Source organism: Globicephala melas, chromosome 17 (assembly GCF_963455315.2).
Source record: "Globicephala melas chromosome 17, mGloMel1.2, whole genome shotgun sequence".
Classification (NCBI taxonomy): Eukaryota; Metazoa; Chordata; class Mammalia; order Artiodactyla; family Delphinidae; genus Globicephala; species Globicephala melas.
The window spans coordinates 38,974,443-38,989,126 of NC_083330.1; the positions used below are offsets into that span (position 1 = coordinate 38,974,443).

Sequence of the window (14,684 nt, forward strand, 5' to 3'; positions counted from 1 at the left end):
CTCTCAGAGAAGCAGCTCTCTGTGTGTCCTTTTGGCAGGAAGTCAGGGATGTCTTTTCTGGGTCATTAAGGGAGAGCAGTCATACACAGGCATCAGACTGATTGTACTGGGGTGCAAGGGTCAGAGGCAATGAACTTTCTTTCTTCCCCTAGAACTTTATTTCTTCCTCTGACATTGCCATCATGTTCTGAAATGACGGTGTTCTCTGAACCTGTTTGTGGAGTTCAAGGCAGACTAGAAGCTTCACTGGGCACTGTTCTGTACAATAGCAACACCAACAATAAACCCGCTGACGCCGTTTTTACTGATTAGTTCCAGACTAGCTATTCCAGGCCACACACTCATAAACCAAGTTCTCCTTTGATGACCCTAATGTTGAAATAAAAGATGGCGGTGAGTCATACAGCACCAGCTCTCAGGAACTGCCCGAGGGCCCTCACTGCAAGAGGGCAGCCACAGAGAGTTGAGGGGTGTGTCAGTCCATATTTAAGGATGTTGCTAAAGGGGATCACATGTTGACGAATATCGTTGGGAAAGTATCATATACCAAAATACCCTTAATCACTCCATAAAGACTTCACATTCTTTAGCTCAGGAATGTGAAAAAATACCCCCATTCCACCAGTTGCTTATGCCAAAAATCTAGGCCATGATTTATTTCTCTTTTTTCTTCATTACCTCCCCCGATTGATCAGTCTGTAAGTCAACCTCCAAATTACATACTGATCTCTCCACCTCTTTTTATCTCTGTGCTACAATCCCAGTCCAAGCCACAATAATCTCATGCCCAGACAACCTCAGGAGCCCACCTACTGGTTTCTCCATAGTCGCTCTGCCTCCCCTCCACCTCTGACTTCTGTACGGGAATGTCTTTCTAAGTATAAACAAATGGTTCTGTATTATTTAATTTATTCAGTGAATATATGCAACTTTTTTTTTTTTTTTTTGGCGGTGCCACGTGGCATGTGGGATCTTAGTTCCCCGACCAGGGATCGATCCCACACCCCCTGCATTGGAAGCGTGGAGTCTTAACCACTGGAGCACCAGGGAGGTCCTATACAACTTTTAAAATAAAAAAATTACATACAATAAAACATGCTGCAAACAACTAAAAGTAAACAAACTGGAAAAGTATTTGACAAAAATATGATAAACACTTAAAATAGATTTGATAGACATAATATATATAAGCTTCTATGCTCGAAAAGTAAAACATTAAGACCATCAGCATTAAAATGCATAAGGAAAGTTGTACTTTGAAATAAACTTTGATTTTTAACCAAAAAATGGGTAATGATGTTAATATCAAATCACTGAAAATTAAATACAAATAGGTAGCAAACAAAAAATTTTCTATCTCACTAATAATCAGATAAGTGAAAATTAAAAGTGAGATACCACTTTTTGCCTATGAGAGTAGCAAGACTTTTTAAAATATTTAATAAATCTATCATTTTCATCCACAGTTTGTAGGAGTATATAATTTCTTTGGTAAGAATTTTGGCAATGACAGATATCTCAAAAGCTCACCTTTTATTTCTAGGAATTTATCATAAGGCAATAATCACAGCTATGGGAAAAGATTCAACTAAATATAATGGCTTATCTAAGAATGATTTATAAAAACAAAAATCGGAGAAAATATAAGTTAGCTACAAATTTAACATAATTCCAATAAATATACCTTCAGAATTTTTTTAGTAGAAAAAACTGATCCAAAAAGTCAAATGAAAAAATAAACAAGAATGGCCGGGAAAACTCTGGGAGGGGATAAGAGCAATGAGGACTAATAGTACCAGATACATATGGGAACATATTTTAAGCCGTCAATGGTTAAAAGAGTGTGGCACTAGAATGTTAATAGAGAGACAAATGGAAGAGTATAGACAAAAAACACATACATGACTTTACTCTGTGAAAAAGGAAGCATCTCAAATCAAAGGAGGAAAAGGTGGGCTACTGAATAAATGATGGTAAGACAGCTAGATAGGTATAAAGAAAAAAGTTGGATCCATGCCTTTGTAACATTACTCCCTCCAAAATAAATACATACACACACACACACACACACACACACACACACACACATATAAATTGGACCTGTAGAAGCCCTATAGAAGGAACCAAAGTACTAGAAGAAAACAAGAGAGAAAAATTATTTAAAAAAATTTAAAATCAGGAAGGCCTTTCTAATGATGACATAAAAGAAGCCATAAAAGTAAATATTGATAAGTGTGACCATGTAAAAATATATTACAAAATTTCTACATGGCAAGATTCCACAAGAAAAACCAAAAACAAACTGGGAAAAAGCTGTGATCTACCATCTTAACCATTTTTAAGCATACAGTTCTGTAGCATTAAGTATATTCACATTGTTGTGCAACCTTCGCCACCATCCATCTCCAGAATTCTTTTCATTTTGCAAAACAAACTCTGTACCCATTAAACAGTAATGCCCCATTCCTCCCTCTGCATTCTACTTCCTATCTCTATGAATTTGACTACTCCTGGTACCTTGTATAAGAGGAATCATGTAGTATGTGTCCTTTTGTGACTGACTTATTTTGCTTAACATAATGTCCTCAAGATTCATCCATGTTGTAGCATGTGTCAGAATTTCCTTCTTTACTTTTTGAGGCTGAATAACATTCCGTCGTATGTGTATACCACGTTTTTAATCCATTCATCAGTCAGTGAACATGTGGGTTGCTTGGCAATTTTGAAAAATGCTGCTCTGACTATGGGTGTACAAATATCTCTTCAAACCCTTACTTGTATATATATTTTTTTTATAGGAATGCAGGTGTTGGTCCCCAAGAGAGAAGTAATTTGTCTCTCTCTTTTTTTTGGAAATTTATTTTTGGCTGTGTTGGGTCTTTGCTGCTGTGCGCAGGCTTTCTCTAGTTGCGGCTAGCAGGGGCTACTCCTCCTTGTGGTGCGCGGGCTTTACATCGCCGTGTCTTCTCTTGTTGCGGAGTATGGGGTCTAGGCATGAGGGCTTCAGTAGTTGTGGCTCGGCTTTAGAGTGCAGGCTCAGTAGTTGTGGCGCACGGGCTCAGTTGCTCCGCAGCATGTGGGATCTTCTCAGACCAGGGCTCAAACCTGTGTCCCTCGCATTGGCAGACGGATTCTTAAACACTGTGCCACCAGGGAAGCCCACTTGTATATTTTTATTTTAATTTTTTTGCAGTACTTGGGCCTCTCACTGTTGCGGCCTCTGCCGTTGCGGAGCACAGGCTCTGGACGCACAGGCTCAGCGGCCATGGCTCACGGGCCCAGCCGCTCCGCGGCACATGGAATCCTCCCAGACCGGGGCACGAACCCGTGTCCCCTGCATCGGCAGGCGGACTCTCAACCACTGCGCCACCAGGGAAGCCCCCTATTTTTATATTTAAAATATTTTGCACCATGGAAATTGCATTAGGACTCAACTGCGGAATAACAAACCACCCCAAAACCGGATGACTTAAAACAACAGCGATTTATCAATTCTCCTGGTTTTGTGGGTTGGCTGGGCTGTCCTTCTGCTTGTTCACCTGGCCTCAGTCATGTGGTGGAATTCGACTGGGAGATCTGGTGGGCACAGAGGTCCAAATGGGCTTCATTCATATGTCTGGCAGTTGGTCTTGGCTCTCGCCTGGTTTTCTTCCACGTGACCTCTTCTCCTCTAGTAGGTTAAATCAGTTTCCTTAATGGCAGGCTCAGAGAAGTGTTCAAGAGGGGAATTCACAGGGGTCTGTGACCTTGAATAGGAAAAAAAAAAAACTACATCTGTTTTTACTAACTGCTAACTAAAATTTAGAATTGGCTTCAGTTATGAATATAGGCAACAAAGCACAAAAGTATTGGGAATAACTGTGATCTTGTCACCAAATGAAATCACAAATAGTTTTTCCATATTGTTTATGTTCATCACCACTATGAAACTTGAAATTAGACTCACTGCTAAATCTCATTATTTAACAGTTAAAGAAGCACATATATGCCATGGCACAAAAGTGATTAAGGAACTCCTATCTGAAAGAGAAGGGCATCTTGCCCCTTCCCCTTTCACTCTCGCTGCTGGCTGGCATGTGGAACTAGCAATGGGCCATCTTGGACACGCAGGTGAGAATTACACCTCTTCAGATGATAGAACAGCCAGACTGGAAGAGCCTATGTCTCTGGGACCCTGGAATCTCCATGCAACCCCGAATTGCTTACACCCAAATTGCTACTTCAAAGAAGAATAATGTCTACTTTGTTTACAGCAGTGTTATTTTGTGTCTTTATTTGAGCAGCTGAACCTATTTCCTTATTAATACAACAGGAGTTATCATATTTTGTAATTATATATTGATTTGTGATGATTTTTGTTTGTTTAAATGTCTTTACCAGTAAAGAATAAGTTCTTTGAGGACATGGTAGGTATTTGTTCACTCTGGAATCCTAGCAACTGGTACAGTGTAGGCACAGAGTAGATTCTTAATAAATGTTCCAAAATGAATGAAATAATAGCATAAGAAAATGTGTATGAGCATATTAGGCTAATCAAATAACATTGTACAGGCAGTATGTAAAAACAAGCAAAAAGCCTCTGCATAGAAAAAAGGTTGGAAGAAAATACAAAATGTGAATAGTAACTGTTTGAATTATAGGTTTTAGCATGATGTTTTCCTACTTTTGCCTATATTTTCCAAATTTCCTTTAATGAGATTTAAGAAAAAGAAAACATATATATAATAAAAAACATATAACAAAACAAAAGGGACCGAGGAGAAGTTAGTTGATCCCTGAGGGCCATGGAGAAGTTGGAGGAGGTGTGTGGAGTATTCCTGTCTGGGGAGATTTAACCAGCTGTGGTCTGGTGCAGACCCTCTCAGACCCTTTAGATACTCAAGGTGTCATATAAAAGCCAACAGGCCAGCTTGACTCTTAACATAAAGAATGAAACTCACTTCTTAACAGAGGCCATGGAAAAAGTAAGAGGTGGAGCAATATTCTGGAACAATAATGCATAGCTCTTTACAACGTAGCAACAACCATAGGACAATCTTTATTGGGCTAAAGCTTGGAAATAAATTTTATTATATTTCATTCACATTACACAGATGAATCAGTTATAGTCACCATGAAGAGAGTCATAAACTCAAAGATGACAGAGTAAGCAACTGCCACAGCTAAAGCCCAAGTTAACAAATTGTGCTTCTGTGGGCATTCATTTCTTAATGTTAATTTTTTGGTTAAGCACTGAGCTTCTGCCTTGATTATAACCTTGATTGAAGAAAAGTGTACGCATATTTCAAATACACTGATTTTAATACCAAGAAATTATACTAAGGAAGTATTTTCATGTATTCATAATTCTAAACAAAATTAACTTCAAGATTGGCAAATAATGGATGTTCAATAAATGTTAATTGGTGACAGTGTGTTATCCATAGAATAATTTTAAAGGTTCTTAACTTTTCCTCTATTGCCATTAATTGAAATTCTGCCTTCAAGTTTAAATATCTAAAGGCTCATAACATCTTTAGTATGCATTTATGATTATGTGAATTATTAGAAATGGCTATATTTTTTGATATAGATTGACTGGCCTGGAGACAAGAAAACAAATGAAAGAGGTCCATCAGAAAGATGTGAAATTGGGTACAGGAAATAAAACAAGAGAAGTTAATAATAGCCAATGATAACTGTTAAGAAATAATTTTTAACAAAACTGTATAGTCATGATCTCATACAGCTATAAAGTCCACACATGTTAAAAATTTCATTTAACTCATTAATTAGTGGGGGAACCAGTAAGATTTTGCAACCAATTCAAAGAAGTATTAAAAAAAAAGTATTCAAACTACTAGACATCTATAGGCAGTCAGGAATGCTTAAGTAAATCTGCTTAATAGATATGAAACTGGCAAAAACAGATAATATCCATAGAACAATAATCAACTGAATCTCCTATGGATATAATTTGCATAAGTTATGGACAAGAATTATTTGCATTATTGTCAATATTCTGCAACTTACAGAATTGTAAAATAGTTCAAAGACAATGAAAGGCACAAAAACCCCATAAAATCAGATAAACTGGACAATGTCTAACTTTCCCTTAAGACACCCAACAATCCTTTTGGTCCCTTTAAACAGCCTTTCTTCATGGTTTCCCTACACAGATGACTTGTTTTGAGTGCTATTTATGGGCCAGGCATTGCCCTAGATGCCTTGAAGATATTAACTCATTTAATTCTCACAAGAACTTTATGAGGCAGGTTCTATTACTATTACCATTTCACAGGGGAGGGATCTAAAGCACAAGAAAAGGTAAGTCTGTCACCCAAGGTCACAGTGATAGTAGGAGGTAGAACCAGGATCTGAATCCAGGTAGTTTTGCACAAGTTATGCTGCCATGGATGTGACTATATGAAGATAAAAAAATTCACAGGACCTGACAAGTTAGATAACATTAGATATAGAAGCAGGAAGAGGTAATGGTGACTCCAAAGTGTTTCCCCTGGTTGTGAGAAGGGGGACGCTGTCCAGATAAAAAGACTAAGAAGAGGAGTTAGTTTAATTTGGTTTTTAGACATATACTTTGAAGTAATGGCAAGATGTGGAGATGGAAAAGTCCAGCTAGGCAGGAGGCCATAACTAGAGATGTAGATGTGATTTTTTTTAATTGAGCATGTTTATTAAACTTTGGTATCAGAAACACTAGTGTGTGTCTGTCAGAACTAAAGGACAGAAGCGCAGAGAGAAAAGAGAATATTATGCAGGAGGGACTGAGGTCCTGCATAGGCTGAAGAGAGCCAGTGTCAGGGAGTAAAACCAAAGCAGGGTGAATTGGCTGGAGTTCTTAGGTCCAGACAACAGAGTACTCTCCCATGGGTTTAAGGAGAAACATTAAAATGGAGTCACAAATGCAGATAGCTAGGGTTGAGGCTGAAAGGTAAAAAGAGGCTACTATCGTGGAGGAGCTTTATCCAACACGCAGTAAAACTGGTCAAGCAGGGAGGGGTCATGATCAGAGGCACCCTTTAGAAAGAACAAGTGTGGCTGCAGCGCGAAAAATCTGGTCAAATCTGGAGGCAGGAGGTGTTACTGGGATCCAGATGTAGGCAGCTGCTGGCTTGGACCAAGTCAGGTCGTGGCAACTAGACCCAACGATAATATTTGAGGGGCCTGATGGTAAGAGTGCCAAAGGAGGCTCATATACCATGTGAATAAGGGTTTAAAAGTTATAAATCAAGCTAGTAAACCGTCAAATTATTCTCTTTCCTACTGCCCCTCGATGAATATCAATACATCTTCAGAAGGACCTGGAAGGAAAGGGGAGAACCCGGGCGAGATCCGTCGAATTTAGGCGGGGCTTTCCTGGAACCTATAAGGCCGAGGAGCGAGGCGGCGGCGGCGCAGATGCAGGGGACCACAGCGACACCTGTCTCATCTCCGACGGGAGTCCCGCGGTCTCCTTCCCGCCGCTAAGAGGTGCGCAGACAGAGCTGCCGGGGGCGTGGCGCGGCGTGGCGAGGAGAGGCGTGTCCGCGCGCTAACAGCGCGAGGTCGAAGGGCACGGCGGCGTCCCTGTCATGGCGGCCTCCACGCTGCTGTCGGCGTGGGGCCCTCTACGGCCCGGCGTCCCCGGCCTGTGCCGCTGCCGGCAGCCCAGGGGCCTGTGGGCGAACGCATGGCGGCTTCCGGAGCCCGCGGGGTCCGGGCGGAGCGTGGCCGCGGTCAGCGGACCTGGCACCTCGGGCACTGACCGCTACTGCTTGGAGCTGCTGCGGTGAGCGAGCCGGACTGCCCCCGGCCGGGAGGTCGGGGAGCAGGCCGAAAGGGACCCTGGTGGGCGCGGCGGGCCTCGGGGCGGACCTGCACCTTCCCTGTGTCCCTCAGCGTGTGAGCTCGGGTGTATGGGGGAGTGAGGCAACAGGAGCTTTCACACTGGTCACAAATTTGTGGCAAAACGCCTTCGTCTGTCACCTTGCCCGAGCCTTAACTTTACCTAATTACACGCTTTGCATGAATAGCTTTTTAAAATTCGAAACATGGCTAGTAACTAATTTTAATTAAGCAGTAGTTAACTTTGAGTTCTTCCTGTGTGTCAGGCACTATGCAAAGTAGTTTACAAGTAAATTATCTAATTTTCGTTACAAAGTATGAGGGAACAGTTGTAGACCTACCACTTACAGTTATGTGGATTAGAGCATTTAGAACAACGGCAACATTCCCATGCATTTCAGTATTTTGTTTCGTTTTTAATCACTTTTTGAAATAGTGTTCCTACCCCACCTTTTTTACTTGTTGATTGCTTGTAGGAGAAACAAGGTAGCATTAGTGGAAATCAGGTCATTAAGAATTGTAAAAGCCAAAAAGATTATATTCATCTATATAATTTTTAAGTTATCATTTTTTGATGATAAGACATTTAAATTACCAAAACATATACCATCCATATCCACTCATTCAGTGCAGTTTTTCTTTGACACCAGTAGTATCCTAACTTTCCTATCCAGGGTTGAATCACTCTTACTAATTTCTTATATATTCTTTTAGAAATAGTCTGTGGATATCACATAACAGCTTTTCTCAAATATATATTTATAAATGGCCAGATACTTAATCTGTCCATATTGGTATTTAAGTGGAATGGAGACTGTTGACTCTAGCGATTTATCGAAAAGCAGGCAGCAGGCAGACCTTATCTGAGTTTATTAATCCTAGCTCTGTCACTTGGGAAAGTTAATTACTTTAAGAGTCAGCTATTTCCTCATATGTAGATTTCTACTTCTACTTTATAACATGGTTGTGAGGATTAAATTACATGATGTATATAAAAATGCTGTTACATAACAAATGCTCAATAGATAGTTTAAAATAAAAACAAAATGAACTTGAAAGGAAGATTAGAACTTTTAGCTTCTAATTGTCCATTAATCTTTGCAAGATTTGGCCTCGAAATTGTGTGTGCAGGGTTGTTTTGGACATGTATCTTATGCAAGGCCTCCAAATATCAGACAAGATACTAGACTATAACTTCAGATTAGCCAGCCGAGGATCTTCTAGGAATCAAGGTTCCTGGGAAAATCTCGAGCCTAATTTACATAGGCTTCTTGGGGTTTGGTTTGAGGAGCACCACCTCAGGCCTTGGGATTAGTGTTATAATAAGATGAGGAGGTGGCAGTGGTGATATCTGGAAGTGCAGTTCTCCAGCCTCACTGAGGAACCACTTCTTCTTTTGTGCTTCAGTGGCACAGGTCCATGGAATTAGCATAGCAGTCCTAGCACTAGATATGCTTACTTCTCATATGTCTGTCTCTCCCTGCTAGATTGAAGTTTATACCTATCTTCAGTGTCTAGCGCAGTGCCTGGCACGTGCTAGGCACTGAATAAATGTTTGAATGAATGAATGAATGAAAGGTTATTGACCCTGCTGCTGTATAAAGCCATCATAGCATAGCATTTCTCATTATGTGGAACAGTTCTTAGGTAACTGGACCTTGGTTAGCTATTTATAGGTTATCTTTGTATACCAGTAATCAACGTTGATAACAGTGATCCTGATTGATGAAGAAATGGTTAAATAGTATATCCTATTTAATGTAAAGAAGAGGGTAATATTGTTTAGAAAAATTCCCAAAGTATTTTAAAAATTGTTAACAGGGCAAACCATTAGCTGTGTAGAATATCTTATTTCCCAGAGACTGTTACAGTTCTGTTATGTCTTCATTTCATTTTTCATTTTCATGTAAGAAACTTGAAGTACTTCACATGTTGATTATTTTTAAGGAGATACGAAACAGGTAGACTATCAAGCCTCATTTTTCAAGTTAGGAAATAGACATGACTGGTATCATTTCTGTCAATAACTAGTTGAATGATGGAAATTAAGATTGTAGTTTGATTCCTATTCAGTGTTTTCTTACTGTCTCATATTAACTTTCACGTGTTTTAAACACTTTTGAAGTTTAGAGACTGTTTATAATAAAATAAAATTTAGAAATGTTTACATCTATATATATTTACAAGTATAAGCTATAAAGTTTTGTCTGAACTCTCCATATTGTAGCTGAAACCGCATATGGTGAGATTTTTTAGTAGAGCTGTCTTGTGATAACAAGGTTACTGCTATCCATTCATGATCTCTCCCTTTTGTTTATGTGGAAGTTGGGGGAATTGTGAAGGTTTAAGTTCTCTGTTAGCCGCAGGACAAAGTGTGAACCAATTGAAAAGTGGGAGTAGTCTGAATTTCAAACCTAAACTCCGTGGAATGAGGTTGGACCCATTTTATACTGAGTACTGTTTTATAGGAAATACTGTTATATTAAGGTTCCAGTGTATTACAGTGAAAGTAGCCTTGTCAATAGGCAGTCTGGTAAGCACTTTATATTTATTTATGTATGTATGTATGTATGTATGTATGGCTGCGCTGGGTCTTCGTTGCTGTGCGCAGGCTTTTCTCTAGTTGTGGTCAGCGGGTGCTACTCTTCGTTGTGGTGCATGGGCATCTCATTGCAGTGGCCTCTCTTGTTGCGGAGCACCGGCTCTAGGCACGCGGGCTTAAGTAGTTGTGGCACATGGACTTCAGTAGCTGTGGCTCATGGGCTCTAGAGCGCAGGCTCAGTAGTGGTGGCGCACGGGCTTAGTTGCTCCGCGGCATGTGGGATCTTCCTGGACCAGGGCTCGAACCCGTGTCCCCTGCATTGGCAGGCAGATTCTTAACCACTGTGCCACCAGGGAAGCCCTGGTAAGCACTTTATACTTAAGTCATCCTAGAATGAATATAGTTAAGGATTATATATTTTTAACTTTTCATTTTAAAGTAATTCCAAATTCACATAAAAGTTACAGAAATAGTACACAGAGCTCCAATGTACTCTTCACCCAAATTCCCTCACTGTTAACGTTTTGAACCACTTGAGAATAAGATGTAGATGCCCTATTACCCCCCTTATTATTTTGGTTAAAATTGATCCAGTATTACCATCTAATCCACAGACTCCATTGACATTTTGCTAATTAGTCTGTTATGTCTTCCGTGTATCCAGGATCGCGTGCTACATTTAGTTGTCACGTGTCTTTAGTCTTCTCCAATCTGGAACAGTTTCTCAGTCCTTATCTTTCATAAACTTGACTTTTTTTTTTTTTAAGAGAACAGGACAGGCTACTTTGTAGACTTTCAGTTTGGGTTTATTTAATGTTTACTCATGATTTACACAATTTTTGCAGGAATATTACAGAAGTTATGCTGTTCTTTTCTCAGTATCATGTCAGAAAGCACATGGTGTTGATTTATCCTATTACTGTGGAGTGAACTTTTTGTTACTTGGTTCTCAAGTGTCTTTCAGGTTTCTCCCTTGTAAATTAATAAGAATGTTAGCAAATAATATTTATTTTGTGAGAAGATACTTTAATACTATGTAAATATTCTTTTTCTATCAAACTTTCACCTGTTTAACATTTTCAGACATTTAGTGATATTTGCTTGAATCAGTTTTTACTTTGATAGTTATCAAGTGGTGATTTTAAAAATTCAATCATGTCTTCTAGGTTTATCAGTTGGCATTGTACTGGTTGTCAAATTTTTCCTTCTCTTTGCAGTTATTCATTCATTTATATTGGTATGAGCTCATGGGGTCCTGTTACAATCTTTTACTGTCATTATTTTTTTGATGCTCAAATTGTCCCAGACTTAGCCAGTAGAACTTCATCAAGCCAATTTCTTTGTCCTTTTAACAAGTCACTCCATTCTTTGAACATTTGTTTACTTTCTGCTCAAGAAGGTGTTTCAGGCTTATTTGGTATTTTCCTTCCACCAGCCCTGGAGACAGTCATTCCTTCAAGGAGCCTTAGTTTCTTTCAGTGGAGAAATCAAGGTGTGTTCACTGATACTGCGGGTATGGGGGCGGATATCATTGTTTCTAGGCTTTGTCAGCAGATGCTGTAGGGAAATAGAAGTAAGTGTGAGTGTGTGCGCATACACACAGGCGCACCCTCCCACACCCCCCCCATATTGTTCTCTGTCTTTGTCTTATGTATATATCTATCTATGCATTCAAAGCCATGAGTTCATACCAATACTTGCTGGCACTGTTTTCTTGATTTCTACATCTGTAACTCATTTGAATTCTTACTAAAACCAAAGTGATTCTGAAACAGTTAAAATTATATATATATATATATATATATTATATAAGTCAAAATAAATTAATAGAGATTGATTATTCATTTTAACTGGTCTGGGATTGGAAGCAGATAAATTTTTTATCATTGTAGAGAAACAGATATAAAATATAGGAAACTTGGGGGCTATTTTGAGTTGAAGCCTTGTTTTCGGTTCATTTTGGTCAGTATTTGTTTGTGTGCAGTTTGGAAAGTGAAAAGTAATTATCTTTTTTTGCTTATTTATTGTAGGAAACGAGATTATGAAGGCTATTTATGCTCCCTGCTACTCCCTGCAGAATCCAGAAGCTCTGCTTTTGCACTGAGAGCTTTCAATGTGGAACTGGCTCAGGCTGGTATTAAAATACCTTAAAAATTATTTGTAAAAATAGTGATGTAATATGTTTAATGCTGAACAATAAAGAAATATAGTAGTAATTTATATGTTAGATGTGTTTAAGGTTTCTGCTGGTGATTTCTTTCTGCTGCTTAACAGTTCAATTCCAACAATAAAACTAGCTAATGAACTTAATGTTTTTGGAAAGACCATCCTGTAATTTCTTTTTTTAAGGATATTATAAAACTATGCAGTTAACATTGCACATTTGTCTGTTAATTGAATAGGTTAATCAGAGTATTACTGCTTATTCTTTACACATTTGCATAATTTACTTGTATATAGCAGTTCTTCAAAGCACTTTTTAAATTGAGTTTTTAGCTTTAAAGTGAAATGGAAATTGAAGCAATTATAGCAAACCCAGACCTTATATCATACTAACTTTTCTAAAGAATTACAAACAAAGGAGCGACTCTTCTTTTTCTTAAACTGGAAAGAATGTGTGCTGATATAAGATAAATTGAAATGGAGAATGTAAATGAGGGAGTTGAGATAGAATTGCATTGATCTTCTCAGTAAATGAAATGGAGAGGTTGGTTATTGAGAGTGAGGGAGCACGGGAGGGTTTGGAGTCTTCAAGAGTATGACAAGTTTTGACACAGTCTCTCTGGTGAATATGCTAGGACGTGAAGTAGGAGCACATGAAAGGATGTGAGTATAGTACTGAGGCATAATTGTGGTTAAACACTATAAATCTGCAGAGAGTAATAGAGTCTGGCTGTTTGTCCTTGGTGTATTTCTAGAAGTCATGGGTCTATATTTTTTTACTTCATCCTTTTTCAGGTATAAACTATACTTCAGCATCTTAAGTCAGTCACAATTTAACGATAAATAGTACCCAATGTGATCTTCCATTATAACTGTAAAATAATTAAAATTCCATTTTTAATAAATAAATCTTCCATATTTTCCCTGATTCTCTGTCACCTTATAGGAATGTCTTGCTTTTTTTTTTTTTTAATTTAAATAAATTCAACTGTGCAGGTAGCCTTGCACCTGTGTGCCACTCCAGGCAGTGTCCACCTGGCTGCCCCTTGGTCCCACTGCCCTGCACAAGATGCCACTTCCGTCTCCTGATGGCTGTCTGTCTTACTGCTTTTTTGTACACAGTCTTGTTCATTCATTCATTCAACAAGTATTGTCCAAAATATGCTAGGCACTATTTTCGGTACTGGGTTATAGCATTGAATAAAACATACAAAGTCCCTGTATTCAAGGAACAAGTAAATACTGTACAGAAAAATTAAGGAGGATAGGGAAGGCTAGGTATAGCAGGGGTTCCTGTTTTAAGTAGGGTGATCAGGAAAAACCTCACTGAGACGGTGGCATTTTAGCAAAGATTTGAAGGAGGCAAGGGAGTGAGATATGTGTCTGAAGAGTCTTCTAGACAGAAGGAGCAGCAAGTGCAAAGGCCCTGAGATGTAAGTGTGCCTGACATATTCAAAGACAAGAAGGCCAGTGTGGCACAACAAAGAAAGGAGGGAGAGTGTGGGAGGAGATTAGGTTAGAGGTATCTGGGACAGAAAAGTAAGGTCTTGGAGACCACTTCAGTCACTTTTGCATTTACTCTGAGTGAGATGGAAAACCATTGGAAGGTTCTGAGCAGAGAAAGACATCACATCTTTGTCATGTTTCTAAAGGATTACCCTTAAAAAAATTTTTTTTATTAAAGTATAGTTGATTTACAATATTAGTTTCATGTGTACAACCATGGTTCAATATTTTTGATAGATTATGCTCCATTTAAAATTATTACAAAGTATTGGTTGTATTCCCTGTGCTGTACAGTGTATCCTTGTATCTTATTTATTTTATACATAGTAGTTTGTACTTCTTAATCCCTTATCCCTATCTTGTCTCTCCCCTCATCCTTCTTCCCACTGGTAGCCACTACTTTGTTCTCTATATCTGTGAGTCTGCTTCTCTTTTTTTGTTGTTTTATGTTTATTCATTTGTGTTATTTTTTAGATTCTACATGCAAGTGATAATGTATATTATTTTTGATTAATTTGGATATATATCCAGGATTGGAGTTGCTGAATCATATGGTAGTTCAGTTTTTAGTTTTTTGAGGAACCTCCATACTGCTTTCACAGTGGGTACACCAATTTACATTCCCACCAACAGTGTACTAGAGCTCCCT

At 38.8% G+C, this 14,684-nt stretch overlaps 1 protein-coding gene across 2 annotated transcripts in view; it reads left to right on the forward strand.

Annotated features, from left to right (window-relative positions):
- Positions 1 to 7,557: 7,557 nt before the first annotated feature.
- NDUFAF6 (NADH:ubiquinone oxidoreductase complex assembly factor 6) overlaps positions 7,558 to 14,684 on the forward strand; it is a 43,234-nt gene continuing 36,107 nt past the window's right edge. Inside the window, exons 1-2 of one of the 2 annotated variants that reach the window (XM_030862922.2) lie at positions 7,558 to 7,768; positions 12,397 to 12,496. In XM_030862922.2, coding sequence (XP_030718782.1) covers positions 7,572 to 7,768; positions 12,397 to 12,496 — 297 coding nt within the window. In that variant the 5' untranslated portion in view covers positions 7,558 to 7,571. Of the gene's footprint in view, positions 7,769 to 12,396; positions 12,501 to 14,684 lie in introns of both variants that reach the window. The other variant, XM_030862924.2, reaches the window with a different exon arrangement.